Here is a 22,678-nt window from a genome sequence, read left to right as displayed (position 1 = left end):
GGCCGCGTACAAGGTGGACCGACGACATCGTAAAGGTAGCAGGGAAGCGCTGGACGCAGGCCGCTACCAATCGATCAACATGGAAAGCATTGGGGGAGGCCTATGTTCAGCAGTGGAAGTCCTATGGCTGAAATGATGATGATGATGATGATGAACAACATTACTATATTTCAAAAGTTTTCTATTTTTTGAAGAACCGTGTTGTCAGACATAATGAATCGACAGGCGTCTGACCACAGATCCCAGAATCTCTATGCGTCTGACATTGCTCACGTAAACTAATGTTCCACCATCCGAAATACTGACACAAATAATAAACAGTTTATTTGAATTGCACAAATGTTCAACGAATATGACACTATACCCGCTCTCATATTTCAAGTTACCACTCAGATGAGTTCCCCTGGAAATGGACTCCAATTTCCAGGGTGTCTACTCCGCAACCGACAGAGCTAACAGCACCTAAATTGAATTTTAGTAATCAGCGTCGAGTGGTCGCTGTCGGCGCTGTCGTATCGCGCCCATTGTCGCCGCGTGTGCCGGGGAAACACAACGAATAGAACAGGCTGAATTAGAGCGACCTGGGAAGCCTGTCGAGCATTGGAAATAGGCTGGGTGTGCTATTTTCCATTATTATTTGACCGCTTAGACAGACTTCGTACGCGAGGAAATGGTTTGAGTAATATTTCCCGTTTTTGTTTCTTTATTAATTGGCTGTAGGGTGATTTTTATAGCTTAAATCCTTCCTCGATAAAGAGGCTACCCTACACAAAAATATTTTTGAAATCAGACCAGTAGTTCCTTAGATTAGCGCGTTCAGCAAACAGACTCTTCACCTTTATAATATTAGTATAGATACGAACGAATTAAGTTTTTACGCTTAAACTGCGTGATTTAGATGAATTTTCGTAATTCTTGTAAATGAAACAAGATCAAAACAAGATCTTTCTGTGACAAATTAAATTAACGCGTGCGATGCTTTGGTTTTCAGCGCTATAGTAGGTAGGTAGGTAGTACCTACTCTATAAAATGTGGTTAACTTCCATTAAAGTACTTTAACTGGCGTTTTAATAAATAGATTCAGCGGTGGTTTACAGGCTAATGTGGCTCTGTCTCGTCTACTCAATTAATTATTATAAAAAAGCTAATAAATTGGCGGCAAAGATGTAAAGTTGCATTACCTTGAAACAAAATGTCTACATGAAAGTAATGCATACAGTATTTTCTTATTGCCCTGGCATAAGGTTGATGTTTATCCAGACAATAATACGTTCATTTATTGTATTAAATACAAAATAACAACTTTTACTATAAATATTGAAATGATTAAAACAAATGCTCATGGCTCATACATTTCTCGCAGACTGTTTTTTATAAAACTGTAGTAGACGTTCTTGTGATTTCAATACGAGTATAATTGCCCAACAGACCATACTTACAAGTATTTTGTAATGAATATGTGAAACCTTTGAAAAAGAGCGCTCTTTAAAATAAAATAGAGTATTAATTTTATTTCTTACTTCCACATTCAAGGCAGTGTTCACGATTATGAAAGCTACATGTCTGAATATAACGCTATGTTATTTTTCGTTTTCTGTTTTTATTAGTATGTAACAATTATTTAACCATTTGATTCGTAATTTTGATGAACATTTGGAACTAATTACGTAATTATTTCACGTTTCCACCATAGGTACAGGAGTAGGTACAGTCACGGAATGAAAAGGTTCGTCAGTTTTCAAATTGATTCCTTCAACGAATCGCGAGCACATATTACCTTTTGAAACTATGTTACAGAATAATCTCGAGTTAGACAAAATAATCTTTAACTGTTCGTCATTAAAGTTCAAAATTATTCAGATTTAAGTTGTTTGACAACTTGTCAAGAGGATTATTATGATTGATAAACTAAAACCTTCTTGTTGGTTCAACCTGCTATTATCTATTAAATTAAAAAAACTACATTTTGTAACATTGCACTGATGGGATAGAAAAATAAACAAGCAAAACCTTATTCGTTAGCCAACCTCAAATTTATTTAAATGTTAGCAGCAATGTTTCTTGCATGGTTATGTTGGCAGGTTTGACTCTTACAGTACCTAGTGCAAGCGAAAACCGACACTAAGCTGGACGAACCTTTTCATTCCGCGACTGTACATAATAATATTTGAGCATCATCGATACGACGAAATGGGGCCAAAAGAAGTGCAGTGTTGGTGTAATCGAGCCCCGCAGCGTAATTATAATAGATATCAAATTGCACCACGGCGACACCTCCTTATATATTTACTAACAACAAATAAAGGTGTAACCGCTCGTATGTATTCACACACTGTCACTTATCATATTGGCGAAAAAGTTGATGTTTTTGTTCATTAAATTGATATAAAAATGAAAATGAAATGTTTTATTCTGCGACACAAAAATTAAAATTAAAAATTCTTTATTTCATACAATTTTGACAGTCCATATTTAGCGGGTTCGAAATAAACATAAACAATAACAAATTAAAATTTGAATTTGTACCCTGTGCAGAGACGGACCATCATGGGGGTGGATAAGGCCCCGTGATCAGTCTCTGCACAAGACACTTCCATAGCGGCGATGTGTATCGTCCGCTAGGGTCCTCAGAATGCTGTTGCGAACTTGCGACTGGCTCGCAACATGGTATTAAGGGATACAGATTTCTTGCGTATTCAATGCGTTGCGTAAAACACATCAAGAAAATTATAACAAAACTAAAAGTAATAGTAGGTATGTGCGGATGAAATGATATCCACTCAGCATTATGTCGAGGAGTCGTAAGGAACACCACGACTCTGGTCTTCCGTGGATACTGGAAGTGCAAAAGGCACTGCTATGACGCAGCAATACTACTCCGGTTGCAGTACAAGTAACAGTGGTTATCACTCCAAATTTTGTTAACAATTGCTTCCTTACTGGTAGGCGAAGAGTACAACACTGATATACAAGCGAAAATATTTTTTAAATACGTTTCAGTCAAAACTCATAATCAGTCAAAACCACTTTTGACTGCAAAAATCAGCCCTTGGTCAATATCACTTTTGACTGATTTGTCCAGTCAAAAGTGATTATGACCAAGGGCAAGGGCGTTAGTCTAAGCCACTTTTAGCTGCAAAAAAGCAGTAATTTAAATGATACAGGAAATTCGGAAAAATAGACTGTGGATTAAACACAACAACACTTATTAAAGGTCACCTTAATAAACACAACAATACTCATTTACTAACAATACTTATGTCAAAGTTTCATAGCTTAAACTCAATAATTAATTATAATAACTTCAGTAGAATTTGCAACTAATATGGAGAGTGCAAAACATTAAACAAATAAAGGCATAGCAAAGTACATTTCCCAATTGTAATTTGACATCGTAACACATTAAACAACAAATTATAAAAATGTAAAAAATAAAATAAATTTTCAAAATATTAACAAACATCATTACTTTCCAAAATAACTAAAAAGGAAAAGTATACATATAATATCTCTTTACTAATAGTAGTAAATATAATTTAATGGCGCATCCACACATGCCGGCGGCCAACCCGGCGGCCAGGACGGCACACGGCAAGGCATTTTGAAAGCCGGCGGCGAACCCGGCGGCATAAGCCGGCGGCATGTGTGGACGCGCCATAAGAATGGTAAGAAGTGTCACCCGTAAACATGTAACTAGTAATGCATTAATTAAGTTGTGCAGCACTATTAGGTGTAGCTTCAACACCAAAAACCTTGATGTAATCCGCATCGGAGCGCAGTCGATACCGGGCCTTACCGTTATCCTGTGGGGCGAACTTTTTCACTTTAGCGTCCCTCATCCACACACACTTCCACTTCAGCCGCGGCCGTGCAGTCCGCGCACGCGTATCCCGGGCCGGGTTCCCGCTGCTGGTCTCCGGAAAGCCCTCCACCTCAATCTCGTTTTCTCTGTCTTTGTCTCTGATTTCAAGTCGTGCTATCTTCTCCTCCAAATCTGACACCATGGAACTATGGGAATTGCTCGCTGCGGTCTCGGGGCACTCTATAGAGTCGGGGTTTTCTATAGAGACCAGACGCACGCCATGTGTTTTGATGGTAGTCGTTAGCTCTGCCATTGTGCAACGTAAGAAACTCATTTCTATACGCAAAGCGCGCATCTCATCAACGAATTGCTTGCAAACAAGCACCGAACCCGCCGGGAGAGCATCCCCAGAATCGAGCTGCGAGATGTCACTGCCAGGTGTTTTAGGCAGGGGCTTTTTACACCCAGCACAACCATCGGTATTAGACATGGTTGCCTCTCAATGTCAACAAATAATAACACTTCTATCAGTAAATCACAAGCACAAAGAATAATCAGAATCCAATATTAACAGATGACGTCACGATAAGATTATGAATCAAAGATTGTAGGTTATAAAAGCACATAAAATCACTTAGCTGGGAGCACACAAATTATTATGTATATCAGACAAAGTCAATTGAAATAAGTCTTCAATTAGTAACACTTTATTGCCACTTCAAACAACTTCACTACGGGCAGGTTAAATAATATTATGCAATGTCATTATACATGATAATTTTGTTATTCCACTGATATTCACGGACATTCATTTGTATAACACCACACAGTAATAAACTCTTATATTCACTATTAGTTATGAACAGTACATACAGTTTATACAGTATTTGTAATGATAAAAATGAAATAACGAGAACACGAAGTATCTATGTGCTAAACAACGTCTTCAATTTACTTCGCCTCGGTAAATGAAGCGATTCTATTGGTTCTTTTCAAAAACATCCCTCGCCACGCATCCCGCCACATCTCTGGTGGCAACGCAGCTTAAATCGCCAATGATACACAGATGTCAGTCTACGAGTATACTAATATTATAAAGCTGAACAGTTTGTTTGTTTGTTGATCGCGCAAAATTCAGAAATTACTAGTCCGATCTGTAATAATATTTTTGTGTTGGTTAGCCCATTTATCGAGGAAGGCTTTAGGCTATAACATCACCCTACAGCTAATAGGGGCGGAGCGGTTAAGAATAATGTTGCAAAAACGTGAAATATTATACAAACTATTTTCACGCATACGAAGTCGCGCGCACCGCTAGTAATATAAAAGGACAAAGGCATGGAAATCGATAGAACCTGTTGATTGTACACAGGAATTATGGGAATCACAACGACATAATTAAGTTAGCTAGAGTGCGATTTCTTCCAGCCGGGAAAAGGAAACAGGATGCACTTATAACTGGCTACCTACAAGATAAGTCAGGAAATGTAGTGACATCCACAATATCTAGACTAGACTCTAATAGATAAAAACTCATAAATTGTTTTGTTAATTTTTTTCTTTATTTGTATAACATTATTGAATGGATGCACTTTAATAAATTATGTATTGTTTCTCGGAGGACGGCGTTGATCCCTGCGACACAGTTTTATACTTCTGCAGGGGTCATCGTTTTTTTTTTAGGGTTCCGTAGCCAAATGGCAAAAAACGGAACCCTTATAGATTCGTCATGTCTGTCTGTCTGTCCGTCCGTCTGTCCGTCCGTATGTCACAGACATTTTTTTCCGAAACTATAAAGAGCTATCCCCATACTTAGAACTGAAACTCAAAAATTTTTTTTCGTCAAACACATACATTTGGGGTATCTATGGATAGGTCTTCAAAAATGAAAATACTTTTTTTCTAAACCGAATAGTTTGCGTGGCAGACGCTTCCAAAGTGGAAAAAAGTTGCCCCCCCCCCCCCCCTCTAACTTCTAAAATAAGAAAATGAAAAATCTAATAAAAAACATATGATGTACATTGTGCCGTGTGGGGACGGCCATAAAGAATACTCTTCCCCACCGCCAACAGGAGGCGTGTCGTAAGAGGCGACAAAATCCCTGCAGCACCGGACGGGCAGCAGCGTCTGCGTGCGAAACCTTATAAAAAACTGCGATCGCCAACCCGCCTGCCAAGCGTGGCGATTAAGGCAAATCCCCCCCATGGAGAGGAACAAAAAAACACGGCCCCTAGTCCCCGGCGGCCCCACTATCCCGGGCCACGGTAGCGGTCACGGTAACGGTGGGGCGAGGGGTGCTAAGAATCACCGGGTACCGACAGGCTACCAACTCCGACGACCTCTGGCCCTGGCAACATTTAACACTCGCACGCTGCGGAATGACGTGAGGCTCGCCGAACTCGAGGAAGAACTGAGCAGGTTGCGGTGGGATATCGTAGGATTATGCGAAGTCCGAAGAGAGGGGGAGGACACCATAATCCTGAAATCCGGAAACCTGCTCTATTTCCGGGAGGGCGACCAGCAGTCCCAGGGTGGTGTCGGGTTTATCGTCCACAAGTCCCTTGTCAACAACGTGGTCCAGATCGAGAGTGTTTCGGCGAGGGTAGCGTACCTTATACTCAGAATCACCAAACGGTATTCGCTGAAGGTCATACAGGTATACGCACCGACCACGGAACACCCCGACGACGAAGTGGAGACTATGACTATGATATTTCCAGAGCCATACATAGCTCCCGGTCCCATTTTACCGTTGTGATGGGGGACTTCAACGCGAAGCTGGGTAGACGAAGCGATAATGAGCTGAAAGTGGGGCAATTTGGGTATGGAGAGAGGAACGCACGTGGCCAACTGCTGGCTGGCTTTATGGAAAGGGAGGGCCTCTTTATGATGAACTCCTTCTTCAGGAAGCCAAAACAGCGAAAGTGGACATGGCTGCATCCCAATGGCGCTATAAAAAATGAGATCGACTTCATCTTGTCGACGAAGAAGCATATATTCAATGATGTCTCTGTGATCAACTCGGTCAAAACAGGAAGCGATCACCGAATGGTAAGAGGCACATTGAATATCAGACCCAAGCTCGAGAGGCGTCGACTGATGAAGTCTACGCTTCGCCCAGCGCCCATCCAACTCCAAAACCCCGAAAGCTTTCAGCTCGAGTTGCAAAATCGTTTCGAATGCCTAGGAGACTGCGAAAATGTGGACGAATACAATGACAGGTTCGTGGAAATTGTCCAAACGACTGGGTCTAAGTTCTTTAAAACCCGTCGTCCAAAAGGAACCAAAAAGATCTCTGACCTCACCAATAAACTTATGGAAGAGAGACGAAACTTGGTTCTGCAGTCCTCTGAAGATGCTGCTCAGTATCGGCATCTTAACAGACAGATCTCCAAGTCTTTGACTCGCGATCTACGCCAATTTAATACAGATCGTATTAAAGAGGCGATTGAGCGTAACAAAGGCTCTAAAGTGTTCGCTAGGGATCTGTCTGTTGGCCAAAGTCAACTGACCAAGCTGAAGACCGAGGATGGCAGAGACATCTCGTCGGGGCCTGAGTTATTGGAAGAGGTTGAGAAGTTCTACGGACAATTATACACGAGTGTACGTACACCTGTCACAAATCTAGCCGAAGACCCAAGAGCTAGACTGACCCGACACTACACCGAAGATATCCCGGACGTCAGCCTGTACGAGATTAGAATGGCTCTCAAACAGCTGAAAAACAACAAGGCACCGGGTGATGATGGAATCACGGCTGAGCTTCTGAAAGCAGGCGGAACGCCGGTACTAAAGGCTCTTCAGAGGCTGTTCGATTCCGTCATACTTGAGGGAAAAACGCCTACGGCATGGCACAGAAGTGTGGTGATACTTTTTTTCAAAAAAGGCGACAAAACCTTGTTGAAAAATTATAGACCCATCTCACTTCTGAGCCATGTCTACAAGCTGTTTTCGAGAGTCATTACGAATCGTCTCGCTCGCAGGCTCGACGACTTCCAGCCTCCCGATCAAGCCGGTTTCCGAAAAGGCTTTAGTACCATAGACCACATACATACGCTACGGCAGATTATACAGAAGACCGAGGAGTATAATCAGCCACTTTGTCTGGCGTTTGTGGACTATGAAAAAGCCTTCGACTCGATCGAGACCTGGGCAGTGCTACAGTCTCTCCAACGGTGCCAAATTGACTATAGATACATCGAAGCGCTGAAGGGCTTGTACGAAAACGCCACAATGTCGGTCCGCCTCCAGGATCAGAACTCGAAACCTATCCAGTTGCAGCGAGGGGTGAGACAGGGAGATGTCATATCTCCGAAACTGTTCACCACCGCCCTGGAAGATGTTTTCAAGCTTCTGGACTGGAGCGGATTCGGCATAAATATCAACGGCGAGTATATCACCCACCTTCGTTTCGCGGACGATATCGTAGTCATGGCTGAGACCGTGGAGGACCTAAACACAATGCTCGATGGCCTCAGTAGAGCCTCTCAACAAGTGGGTCTTAAAATGAACATGGACAAGACAAAAATTATGTCAAATGCCCGTGTTGTACCCACTCCTCTGAAGGTTGGAGACACTACACTCGAAGTTGTTGACAATTATGTATACCTGGGACAAACAGTCCAGTTAGGTAGGTCCAACTTCGAGAAAGAGGTTAATCGTCGAATCCAACTCGGCTGGGCAGCGTTCGGGAAGCTTCGCGAAATTCTCACGTCCGAAATACCGCAGTGTCTCAAGTCAAAAGTATTTGACCAGTGTGTGTTGCCAGTGATGGTGTATGGCTCTGAGACGTGGTCGCTTACTATGGGCCTCATAAGAAGGCTCAAGGTCACCCAAAGAGCGATGGAGCGTGCTATGCTCGGAGTTTCCCTGCGTGATCGAATCAGAAATGAGGAGATCCGTAGGAGAACCAGAGTGACTGACATAGCCCGCAGAATCGCTAAAATCAAGTGGCAGTGGGCGGGGCACATAGCTCGAAGAGCTGATGGCCGCTGGGGCAGAAAAGTTCTTGAGTGGCGACCACGAGCTGGAAGACGTAGCGTGGGCAGGCCTCCCACTAGGTGGACCGACGATCTGGTGAAGGTCGCGGGAAGTACCTGGATGCAAGCGGCGCAGGACCGGTCTTTGTGGAAATCCTTGGGGGAGGCCTTTGTCCAGCAGTGGACGTCTTTCGGCTGAAACGACGATGTACATTACTATAAAAACTACCAACGAAAATTGTTTTGAACGAGATCTAATAAGCAGTTTTTTTTAATACCTCGTAAATCGTAAACCGCTTATTACCGCGTAATCTTTCATACAATAACTTTAAAAAAAATTTTTCATAGATCAATGGTACGGAACCCTTTGTGCGTGAGTCCGACACGCACTTGGCCGGTTTTTTTCCATTGTATCATGTACCTTTGTACTATGCGAAATACATTATAAAATTATAAATTAAATTATTTACTGTTTTGAACGATTTATTTACATGTAGAATATGATATTCAATACTGACTCTAACTGACATACAATAAACAAAAATCCATCAGATTAAAACCAGTGCTATTTAATATTCATCCCAATAAACCCTTTGGCGATATTCCATTGTGCTGCTCAATGGAAAAACGGTTATGAACGCGTGGTTATTACCACCCTGTATAAACACGAGCGTCCAATAGCGAGCTATTGGATTCCGATGCAGAGTGGACGCAGAGGCCTCTAGTAATACTGTTGTGAAGGCGTGTATCGATATCGACTGCTGGCGAGGCTGCATAATCGCGATGCTTCAAACTTGCAAACAGCCTACAGAGCTCTACCCATTACACTTATGTACCACATGAATTCCACATTTACCTATGTTTTACAAATAATTTGATTTGATTTGATTTTGATTTTGCCTCGCAATGTTGATACACGGCTTAAGATTTGAGTCCTTAGTCCTAATGTCTTACAATAATTGCAATGGAACTTGAATTCTTTATGAAGACTCAGTTGTTTTTAAAGACTCAGTCCGAATACAGATCAAGTCTTTGAGTCTTTAAAAAATAAAAGAACTAATGGCTGACTTTCAAAACAAATGAAAAGACTTAAAGGACTGAAAAGATTCAAAAAGCATTAAAGGACTAAAATACTTTGAGTAATTGACTGAAAATACTCAAAGGACACATGACTCGCGAGACTTAAGTTATAACTCATAAGTCATGTTGCTGCATAGCTTGCATTAATATTTATAACTAGGTTTATTTTGAAGACTTTGTAAACATTTGAATAATAAATAAAAAGTAAAAAAACTAAAACCCAACTACGACAAAAAACGACGCTGAAAAAGTATAAAACAAGATTTTCAGAATACTGAACTTAGAACAAAGTTGCTAATGTAGTTGCATAGTAATTTTCATGTTTGGAAAACCGCAGTCACACGTTGTCAAAGTGCTACGGTAGGTAGTAGGTATATGTAACGTGTGACTACGCCTTTCCAAACATGAAAATTACTATGCAACTACATTAGCAACTTTGTTCTAAGTTCAGTATTCTGAAAATCTTGTTTTATACTTTTTCAGCGTCGTTTTTTGTCGTAGTTGGGTTTTAGTTTTTTTACTTTTTATTTATTATTTGTATTATTTTGGTGTTAAAGTGTATTTGTTTATATTAACAAAAGTTAAATTGATGAACTAATAAGTAGTAAAGAAGCTATGAACGAAAAGATGTGAATTATATGCAATCAGCCCATGAATACAGGTAAAGTCACAAGCAAATGCTAGTAATATATATATATATTCAAAATGTACAAGTAAAGCGCTTTCAAATGATACCAAACACGGCATATTTATCTTAACTTTATTTTTTTACTCTGTATGTTTTGTCCGCTAGAGGGCGCCACATTAGATTTTGTGAAACCCCATATAGCCTATAACCAGCAGATAATTAAGACGCTTCTAATGATATATCATTTGTCGAATTCTGATAAGTAGTTTAGAAGTTACGAGGGAACAGATGAACATACATACATACATACATACATACATACATAGCCTGTCAAAATCATAACCCTCCTTTTGCTTTGCCGTAGTCGGGTAAAAAGAGGCTGATAATAGTGGCTGAATTTCTTCTTCTTCACAGCACGGCCCATTTATTGTGAAACAGTGGTAAGATTAAAACTGGGACGTGTAAAAGTGTTTTAAGAATAAGAACACTTTATTCAGTATAGAAAAAAATAAAATAAAAATACAGTACATAACATTAAACTATAAACTATGCTGAAGTGGCGTCCGCTCAGCTATATATTTTTTAAGAAGAGCTAAACTCTTTCCCAACACTATCCGGAATGAACTCCCACTTGCACCGCGCGTTTCAATACGAGTATAGCGCGAATGTGCAAGTAACGTTGCATCACTCGTTCGTTTCCGCGACGTCGCTCGTAATTTTGCATCCGAGCCATCGGAAATTGAAACGCTTGGAATGTTTCTGAAAATGTCTCTCATTTTTACGGAAAGTTACGATGAAGCAATTTCAGAGCAGACTGAAAATGTGAAACGTTTCACATGCATATTGGCTGAAATGACGACGACGATGATGTGTCAAATATGTACCTGTTGAAACAGGTACAAAGTTTTGGAAAAACCTTATTATTAGGTACCTAGTGAAAGTATGTATACCGGGTGATTTTGTAGTCAGTGTCCAAATTTTTAGGAGCGGCTCTGAATCAGTAACTTAATCGATTTTTCATTTTTAACAATTTTTAATTTGCTTCGTTCATAGAAAAATACGTAGACTCAGTTAATTTAATGCTTAATGCTCAATTGAGCTTAATATTGACATAATGGTGGGCGAAAATAAGCCTTAACTTTAAAAAATTAAGATAATTATGGGAATGCGAATTAGATTTTCGCGAAAAATACCACGTTCAAAAATAATTAAAATAAAATTGTATTGTTTAATTGTTATATAGAGCTTTATTAAATAATTGGATACTGATGGCAAAGATACGAAAGTAGTACATAGGATAATAAGTTTGATAGCTTAATAAATTAAAAAATGGCGGATATAATTAAAATGATAATTTATGGCAACGTCCTGGTAGAGTTACATTTTATTCATTAGCACTCGTCGTTACAGGCCACTTGCTTTATTGCATGTTCTCTAAGCATTTATTTATAGCGGTCTTAGATTGAAACTTAATACATAATCAATAGAGGCTTCCCTACTACGGAGATGGCGTGGAAACCAGCTTCGACTCCATCTTTAGACCCGCTAGAGTCACCATGATACTACATGATCATAGGATATTTTATGCATTGGATCGAATGTTAATAAAAAATCAACAAATATTAGAAACACTGAAAAAATCTACTGACAGATCTATTTTCAAAAAAAAGGTTTGCTAAAAATAATTAATAATCTAAGTACCTACTTGTTTTGAGATATCTGTTACCGTTTTCATTTCAGTTAAGTAACACCGAGTTAGAAAAACACATTGTATATTAGCTGTAACTAAACATTCAATATTTAGAGATCTGATGATTTAACATTGACAAAAATGTTAGGTTAAATGATATACATTGAACGTGTTTCTTTCTGTGTTTCTGAAAGCATAATACCAAATAGTAATTTCATTGTATTATGTAAAACCAGAAGCCATATAGGTATTACATAAGGAACCGTAATTTAACTTGCAAGTTTGTCTCTATCGGATGACGCTGAAGACGCAATTAAAATAACTTTAGTAGACCGACTTAAAATTCTCAGCGATATTTTTGGAGTATTTTAATGAAGACATAGGGTTGCCAGCTCGATATCTAGGTTAACAATTTTTGTATACCCATTATACACTATACAAGACTGCATGGTAAATTCAGTGAACTGCTCCTGAATCGAATGTACCTACTACTGCTATTTCTATTTATTTATATTAACCGGCAGACAGTGGTGACTGAGTTTGTTGCGGCGCTTCTTCTCAGCACTTGCCAAATGTTGGTCTCGAAGCGCTGGTAGGGTAAAAAGATTATGAGACATGTAGAGGCTCCTTAAGAGCAAAATGACGATTTGTAAGAACTATTTATTAGTCTAAACAAATAAAGAAATTTTGACTTTTGACTTTTGACTAACCCTTAACCACACACCTCTTGGTTCAGTCACATAACCACCTGGAGTCTCTCAGACTCCTCTCTTCTCAGGACTCAAAACAAAAAACTAAGTTGTCAAAAGGTAAATTAAGTTAAAAAAGGTATTTTTACAGTGTTTTATTAAAAAAAAATAAAGGCATAACATCTAAGACATTTATTTTGTCAATAAAAGCCAAAATCTCTTACAGATCATGTGACTGATAATATAATAATAAATGAAAAAAAGAGTAGTCACGACAAGAAACAAATTCACCGGAGTCTGAGAGACTCCTAGTAGGTGGTTAAGGGTTAACTCAGAATTGTTGTTGCTCTCCGAAAATGGTTAGAACGCCGGGTTAACAGAACTAATTGCTCTTCCAAAATGAACGTTGGATTAATATGAGATGTAGCCTGTTATATTACGTTTCAACTGTGGTTTGCAGTTAGATTTTCACCCAGCTGAAACAACTGAAGCTGAACGCTATTACTGTGATTTGGATTATTCAGATGTATTACTGAATGCTCAAAAAAGATAGTATTAATATTAGTATTACTAAAACAGATAAATACTCTCTTTACCTAGTTACTTTATGTCCTTGTGCCAAAACAGAACTAAAGTAATTATTACTTATATTACAAGTTTCAGTACGTTGTATTATATTAAATTAGTGGTTTTAACCTTTCCATTTGAAACTGCATACAAATACCAACACATTTAACGGTCAACCCTATCGGATAGTCGTAAGTGAAAGACAAACTCAGATCCTGCAAACTTTATAAAATTAGTTACTGCTCGAACAAGGACGGTGTTCAGCCAATATTTACTCTGTAATACAGGGTGACGGTGAAACTGCGACGTGCTCCAGCAGCGTGCAATACTTAACCCTCTCACTACTTCAACTTTGTTGTTCTTACTTAGAACTTAAGAGAGAATAAATAGAGTGCAAAATCTATCAATAGCAACTACATATGACTCAAATGTCTTCAGCGAAACAAATTAGAAAACATTTTACCAATCAATAGAAATGTCATAAGTGATGTAATAAAAGTTACTATCATAAGATAAGCACGGAGGTCTAATCATTAAGCTATTCTAAGTGCTGAAAGGAATCTCTACAGTGAGAGGAAAGTAACGACTATTACGGAATCATCGAGTAAGATAAATATAGGCAATATAGTTACTAGACTAGCTTTTGCCCACAGCTTCGCCCGAAACATTACAAACTTCCAACCCCATTTTTGTAAAGTCTTTACCTATGTAAAGAAATGTAGTTATGTACAATTCGTCGGCCATTTAGTGTAGTGGTTCGAAGCGGACTACTATTCCGGAGGTAGCGGGTTAGATTCCCGCACTGTATAAACATTTTTGTGCATGAACATATTTGTTGTACTGGACTGGGTGTTTTTTATGTATAATAAGTATGTATTTACAAAAAAAAAGTATTTAAGTATGTTTATATCCGTTGTCTAGTACCCATAGTACAAGCTTTGCTTAGTTTGGGACTAGAAGCGCAGTGTAAAAAAATGTCTAAGGATATTTATTATTTACTTTTTACCCCCTTAGGGGTAAAACTCGTTTTTGGCGGAAGTCTACACCCTATAAGGAACCTACCTGCCAAATTTCAAGTTTGTTGGTGTTATAGTATCCGAGATTTCGTGATTTATCAGTTTACATCAAACGTTATTTCTACGTTTGCTTCTACACATTATTATACCTGCCAGACATGCATAATGCAACACATCAGCATTTCAGTACACAAAAGCACACGTCCTAAGTTCTAATCCGGAGCTTTCAATGGGCTTTTCACGGAAGCAGCATGCATGAGACAGCTAAAGCTTTCCAGCGCCCTGTCGGAGCTTTGATGCAGCGTTGCGAGTAAACCTCTAAAGCCTATTTTAACTAACTTTAACAGGTGTAAATGACAGGTCAGCAAACACTTAAGGACTCAACACATAAAACCTCCCGACAGCCCGGTGACTTTTGACAACATGTCGAAAGTCGGCGGTTCATGTCGGCGAGTCTTCGGGTTTGGTACTTAGATTGCATTTAATTGAATGAAATTCATTTTTAAAAGTAACGGTATCGTAGATATCGTGGACTACCAGTATGCGAAATACTTTACTTACCCATAGTAAATTATTTCGCAAGACTATCGTTTTTCAACGATTGTCTTTTTTTATTTAATTACTTGATAATTATTATGAAATATGTAGAGAAAGAAACCACTGAATAACAATAAATACAACTAACTAACATTACATACTGGTTTAATTGTAACGTTTCGATACATTGTGTAAGTTAAAAGGGAAAATGGTATACTAATGTAGGACCATTCGAAGCATATCATCATCATCATTTCAGCCACAGGACGTCCACTGCTGAACATAGGCCTCCCCCAATGACTTCCACATCGCACGGTTGGTAGCGGCCTGCATCCAGCGCCTTCCCGCTACCTTTATCAGGTCATCGGTCCACCTTGTGGGTGGACGTCCTACGCTGCGTTTTCCGGTACGTGGCCTCCATTCCAGAACCTTGCTGCCCCATCGGCCGTCAGTTCTGCGTACTATGTGCCCAGCCCACTGCCACTTCAGCTTGCTGATCCGTCGGGCTATGTCAGCGACTTTAGTTCGTTTAGCTCAAAGTTGCACAGCGTGCTATGGAGAGGGCTATGCTCGGTGTTTCTTTACGAGATCGAATCAGAAATGAGGAGATTCGAAGCATAACTTTAGTTTATTTTGTCCATTTTTGTCAGCTTATTTTTATGTATATTATTTTTAGACATAGGGAAAGGGCCCACCTTAAATGTTGCAAAGAAATTTTACTCAACGAATACCTATTTGTAAGTATTTCAAAAGATTTTAATAAAAGTAGTCATTAGCGTGAGATCTCGGTATCGAATCAACTAAAAATGAAAAAAAGCATTTTTATGATGTGGATGGAAAGAATGTTTACCGGTCACAGCTCAGTGACTGGACTCTACTAATGTTTTTGCGCGAACTTCCTCTTATTAGACGCGAACAGAAAGTAAATAACGTTTTATTCGCTAACTGAGGTTCTATTGCGTAATACAATTCCAAGTAGTGAGTAAAAGAGATGTACCTGGACCATATTATTCTTTAGATATAAATTCGGATGGATGTATTGATGTTTTTAGTAAATATAAAACATTTCTTCCGTCTTTTGCGTCTCTATAAAGCGATAACCAAACTTCGGACTTAATGTAATTTTCAACACTATTATCCTTCTGAACTTTGGACATTTTTTTAAAACTTACTTTAATGCATTTTTGATAAAAGACTCCACTTCGCGATTGCTTCGTTAGCGAGGTACAAAACAGTAATAACAATGCGACTTTTTTAGCGGTTTCGAAAGCGAATGTTGACAAAACTCTACATCTAGACAGTATTCGGACTCGAAATCGAAAATTGAATCTCAAGAAACGTCTTTCTCAGTGTGCAGCCATCACAATCGAGCTCAGCAGAGTCGCAAGGCTCACCAACACAGGCCCGTGCGAACCTCAGGCTATCTTCCATTACGTAACGTCCGGTCAGTGACCCGCGGCCGGTCGGCGATCCAGTATTACGGCCGACTTCCGACTCGATGAAGTTAGGCGACCAGTCGGCAGATGGGCACGCTAGTGTTTTGTCTTGTGACCACTCGCCGAGACGATTTCGGCGGTGTTTTGTTGTCAAATCGTTTCCGAGAGAGAAAGGGACGATGTTTCAATAAGAACGGCCATGCTGACGACGGATTTTAAAGATGTATGTTGCTGCAAAGCTTTTAGCATGACTCTTGTTTGGTATTTTTACGCATGCCATTAAAGTTGTTCAAGTGAAAAGGTACAAAACCATAACATTTTTCTTTAAATAAGCAATTAAAGACACACACAGTTAAAATGTTTTCTTTCAAAAACTTTAATATAATTTTATCATTAAATTCAACTTCATTACAACAACTTGCTCTACTAGAGGTACGCTAAAAATAATTTATGGGTACTTGGTAAAAACAGTTTAAGCCCACTTCATATTAATTAGATGAGGTGAAAATGAAAGTGTTATGTATTTACCAATCTTCATTACGTAGATAATATTAATATCTTTCAAGCTGGTTATGCATACAAGTAAATATTTCATAGCTCTTAGCAATGGTAGTTAAAGATTGATAACCTGATTTATGATAGTATCAATATAATGCGATAAAAATATCTCTTTGGGAATATAGTATAGTACTTGTAGTGTCAAGATGATCGTTTGATAGGACGTTTCCGTGCTTCAGAGGGTAAGTATGTTGTCCTCGGATGGATTAATAAAGAGTGATCCCAGGGTGTGATACCTAACAGAAAAATGGATAGAAGAAACAAACTTTATAACATGTTTAAAAATGTCTGCACTATTTTTAGTTCACAACGATTCTAGATTATCTGAGTCTAAAATCTGGAATCATGCTTTTATGAAAACATCTGGTTAATTCAAACCAAAGTCTAGAACTTAATTTGATTAGATTATTAACTAGTTACTTTATAATAGTTAAATCTAAACAATCAATCTTTTATATAAAAATGTCATTCCTAGAGAAAGATTTTAAGATGGAAAAAAACGGCCACCGGGAAACGCCACCAATCAAATAAAGATTTTAAAAAATACCCTTCATTCATATTTGTCACAAAATTTATATTTACTGATAGATAACCAATAAGGACTTATTAGTTAAAAAAGATTTAAAGCTATTAAGTAAGTTCACCACGTGCAGTACGTACACACAATGCTAAAAAGTTGGTAGCTCTACCGAGCCTCTCTACACTAGCATGCGACTTGCCGAGTTGACACGAGTTGATTGAATTATGGCACGGTATTAATACTATGTATTACTACGGTTTAATACTTTTTGCTCCGATTTGACACGAGTGCTACGAGTATTGTTGATACGTACGGCTTCATTAACGTTCGTAATTTTTTCGTGCACATCTGCACTCACTTGTAATTTGTAAGCATGTGAGCAAAGTGTGTGACACTTGTTTTATATTATTAAATAATAACTAGCTTGTAATGCAAGTCTTCGCCTGCTTTGTTTTTCAGGTGATCAAAATAACTTCATTTGTAACCAAAACATTACTTACCTACTTTACTTCGGGCTGATTTCTCAATCGTCGGATAAATTTTAACCCATTAGAGGTCAAACACAAAGTACAAATATATTTTAAAATTTTTCTTTAGTTTCATATTGAAATCAGAGCAAAAAAACACAAGATACAAGAAAATGCTGAAAAAAAGTTAGTTTCATGAAATTACAGGGGTGTACTCAATTGGGTACAATGACCTCCTAAGTATGCTAATTTTCAAAATGCGCCTTTTCAACCAAAAATATTTTAAGGGACTTTTTATACTGCCAACGCACTGTTGAATGACAGAGAACTTACCCCAGCTCTTTTTCAGTTTTTATGGGATATTTTCCAACACAATTTTGAAGGAAAACTATCAACTATGTGTACAGCCGGGCGAATTTACTTTGTTCACTTAGCATATCTCTTCATCTAGTGACCAGTAAAGTACAATACACTGTCTCTCGAGGTAGCTTGTGGTACTCAGATAGTACCAAAACCCGTAAATAGGGTTTTATAGGAATCCCAAGTGTATTGTGTTGATTAGATACTGATATGATTATAGCCAATAAAAATATCATAATGATAATGTGAAGCGTCGTAGTTATCTATTGGATATAAAAATATGGTCAGTACTTTTTTTTTTTCAAATACTGTGCAAGTTTGAGGCCCTTCAGCTCTTCATAAAATATAGCAAACTTATCACCATAGACTTCACGATTGAAGAATTACGACTTTTGATTGGGTGCGGATTCAGAGCGGATTTGTGGGAACCTATCGACTTTTTTTTCACGCCAGCGGTTCATTATCGCTGTCGTCCTATAAACTGCCTTTGCTTCCACTATCCCCTCTGTTCATAAATACCCTTTAGTACGTCTTATGGTATGAAACAGGCCGCCATATCGTCTTTTTCAGTCAAGGTACTTGTATCAGGTGGTACAATTATTAGCCAAAATACATTCATCGTCAATAACTATCCTGTAAATGGCTCCAATAATTTCTTCAAGTCCCTTTTAGCTCTTTTGAGCTGTAAAATGTTACAAAAAAGCAAAAAATAAATACAGTTTTTTTACTTACGCATGTTGTCATTGTACCCAACCGAGTACAGTAACTTTTACATGACCCTAGTTTTATTTGAGATGTAAATATTATATTATATTGTGCTTTATAACTTACTCTGATATGTATTCTAAAGTAATTAAATAAAAAAATCAACTTTTGAGCAGTAATTGTTATAAAAAATTAAAAATTAAACACCTACTTCCACTACGTTTCAGTGACACATCTTCAAATGATACTTTTTATCAAAAAAAGTCCCACTACCCGCGTAATTTTTGTCAATATACTTTAATAGTGTCATAATGACGTAAAATAACAAGTCAACCCATGTTAATTTTGTGAGATTTGCAATTGACACGTAAAAATATAGCTGTACCCATTTGAGTACAGTGACCTCTAATGGGTTAACTAAAGAATAAGTTTGGCACATTGAGGGCTGATTTTTCAATCGTCAGATCCTATCTATTAACTGAAGAATAACCTTGTCATTTTGACATATTTTCCATACTGAAACTGTCAAGGCTGATTTTTCATTAGTCGGATAACTTTCGTTTAACTTTAATTTTCTTTGTAAATTAATGAATATTGCCCTAAAACGAGTAGCGTTGTTACGATATCATAATTATGTCACTAAGAATTGCCTGAAGTCAGATGATAAGTGAAAGATGATAATACTAGTAATTCAAAATATCTATGTTAGTGCTTACGAAATAAAACGAATGTCTGCCACTGGTAACATATCGACATGTCTACACATAAATATAAATATCAATATGTTTAAGCATGTATAATGCATGCAGACTATGAAAATCTACGTATAAACGCATTGGATACACTGGGTGTAAATAATAATGGGCAACTGGATATAAGGCAAAAAATACCTTAAATATTGGTAATTATCAGATTTACCAAGAATTACAGACCAAGAATTTGCTAAATCATTAATGTAACAGATATATAACTCCAGCAGTTTGATTGATTTCGATACGTATTGTTGATCGTTTCAGCGATTGTTAACACGAGTTTTAACGAGATGAACGAGTTATACGAACATGAGCGTGTTAATTGTTAAATAACAAGACGTATAATTGAAACTAATGAAAACGTTAATAATAAACGCCTAAGAAAATGTACTGAGAAAAAATTCTCAATAGATTTTTTTCCTTGTTATGTAAACCTGAAAAAGTTATCTAAAAAACGCAAGAAAAATCCAACGGTTCTTAAGAAAGAGCATCGCATTTGGCGCAGTCAAAAACAGTTTGAAAACGTAAAAACATTCACAGAATAACGAAAACTGTTTTAAAACAGAGACGTGTAAGTAATAACCGTCCCACGAACTGAATATAAACTTTAAGATCAATAAAATTTGTGATACGCAAGCATTTTACAATCAAAAGTTTCACTTTACAAAATGTTTTCAGTCACTTGTGATAAACTTATAACAATCAACAACAAGGTTGTCAAAACAAGTAAGTATCTAAATGAAATCAATAAGTTTCTGCATCCCTAACAGACTAAAATGGAGAACTATTAGATTCACAATCTCAGTAACACAATTTATTCATCCCATGAGGGGGCTACGTTAATTATAAAACAATTAAATTACTTACCCCGCCCGACCGAGGCAGCCACTGTTACACAAATCCAAAACCACATTGAAACAATAAGTCGGAAATATCAAAATATTTTACCGAAGTAAGCGATTTAGGCAATCACGCGCGTGCGCAACTTGCAACGGAAACGTGCATCGGCAGAATTTGCCAATAATAAACGCTGTCGTAGGTATTAAGAAAGTTTTTACAAATTTTCAATTGTAAAACTTGCACGTGCTTTCCATTGATTTATACAATTTATTAAGCTTTAAACTAATATTATAAAAATATAGACACAATTCATAAATGAATGCAATATTTTGATTATTTGCAAACCACTTTAAACGTAACCGTATACAATTAGCCGAAGAAGGAAAATTAGTTTTCTTTTTATTGAGTTTTTCACTTATTTGATTTCTTATAATAATTTTAATACCAGGATATACGTAATAATGTTATTTATAAAGGGAATTTTAAATGAGAAACTTTAGATCAATTACAGTTGTCTAGCCTAATTCGCGTATGTACCTGGAATCACTAGCTAAGTAGGGTTGCGAGTTCGAATCTATGATGAATTTATTTTTATTCGCTTGTCACATAAAATAGTGAGATGATTTAGGAGTAGTAAAGGATTAGTGAAAGATGACATATTTTTGTTTTTGTTTTTTAATTATCCGTGAAAAGACGTTTTAACTTAATTTAATGAAATCATCTCCAAATATCAACAATCGCTAGAGCATGACATCCAAACCATTTTTTTTTAACTAGACCGAAAAATTAGGTTACTAATAAGTTTTTTAAATATCCACTTCGTTAATTAATTTTCGCACGTTATCAATTTGTTGCTTATTTGCTGTTTTGTCAATATACGAGTACTTGACATAGATCAGTACCTCTATGTATATCTATGTATAGTTTCAGGACAGATTGGTAAACAACAATTAATATTCTACATATTTACTCGTAACTCGAGATAGGGTTATTAAATAAAATATCAAAGAACTATCAGGATATTAAAAATAAACAAATGGAACATTTCATATCCCACCATATCAAAAGATCCCTGAAAACATGACATCTCGTTCAAATTGTGACTAGGTACAACACAAATATTATAATATGTTTAATATTAAAACTAAGTCATTTTTTACTTTAGTCAAAATTAACTTCAAGTTGTGTTGTTCCTTCAATCTTTTTATTTGTTTACGAGTATTTACCTTAACTTGAAACAAGCTCTAATTTTTTTAAAGATTTCGAATATTACAATCAAATGTCCCCAATTACTTGTATCATTCGTACTAAGTGTCAATAAAATATTTTTCATTTTTCAAATGTGATCAAGTCAAATCAAAGTCTATAATTTGATACTAATATCGTAATACTTAAATACGAAGTAAACACCTAGTGACATGAAATTACGCGAAATTAACAAATAATATAAATAAGACCGCTGCACCCGCAGTTATTGTAACTTGAAACTTAACTTAGTTTAGTGCGTAATTGACGTTTGATCGATGTATTTGTAAACATATTAAGACGACAACGGCGCTTGAAAACAGTAGCCCTTGCACAAATAATCACTCACCGGCGAACGTGAAATTTCAAATTACTTAACGAAGGGCACGCATTTTCAGGGGTCGAAAGTGTGGTAATGACTGCGTTAAAAGGTACCTTGCTTGGGCGGCGCGTCGGGCTTCGGATCGAAAAACGCGAGCGCAAACCCCTCGTCGCTTACGGGCCGCAGGCTGGCCGCAGGCAGGCCGCTCCATAGCTCCATGGCCGAAACATGTCGCGCATGCGTGTGCCGGCGCGCGCTCCCGACACAGCACTGAGCTTTCGCGAGCTTGAGCGCGCGCGCAGTTTTTTTAACAACCTTTTTTGCAACTCAAACGCATGAAAGCGGATTGAAAAAATCTGAATGATAAGATGCAGCTCAGTAGAGGTCGCGCTTCGGTGGCGGTTACACAAGTGCGGCTTTGAGACGTTTTCGAGCTTAATTACACAATTAATTACTTGTAAACGGGCTGTAAACAAATTATCCTG

General features: G+C 37.7%; 1 protein-coding gene across 1 annotated transcript in view; it reads right to left on the bottom strand.

The window, feature by feature from the left end:
- LOC135086825 (ecdysone-induced protein 78C) overlaps positions 1-22,446 on the bottom strand; it is a 72,609-nt gene extending 50,163 nt beyond the window's left edge. Inside the window, exon 1 of the mRNA XM_063981628.1 lies at positions 22,307-22,446. Coding sequence (XP_063837698.1) covers positions 22,307-22,412 — 106 coding nt within the window. The 5' untranslated portion in view covers positions 22,413-22,446. The remainder of the gene's footprint in view (positions 1-22,306) is intronic.
- Positions 22,447-22,678: the final 232 nt, after the last annotated feature.

Source organism: Ostrinia nubilalis, chromosome Z, assembly GCF_963855985.1.
Source record: "Ostrinia nubilalis chromosome Z, ilOstNubi1.1, whole genome shotgun sequence".
NCBI classification, from domain to species: domain Eukaryota; kingdom Metazoa; phylum Arthropoda; class Insecta; order Lepidoptera; family Crambidae; genus Ostrinia; species Ostrinia nubilalis.
This window is presented reverse-complemented; position numbering and strand designations above follow the sequence as displayed.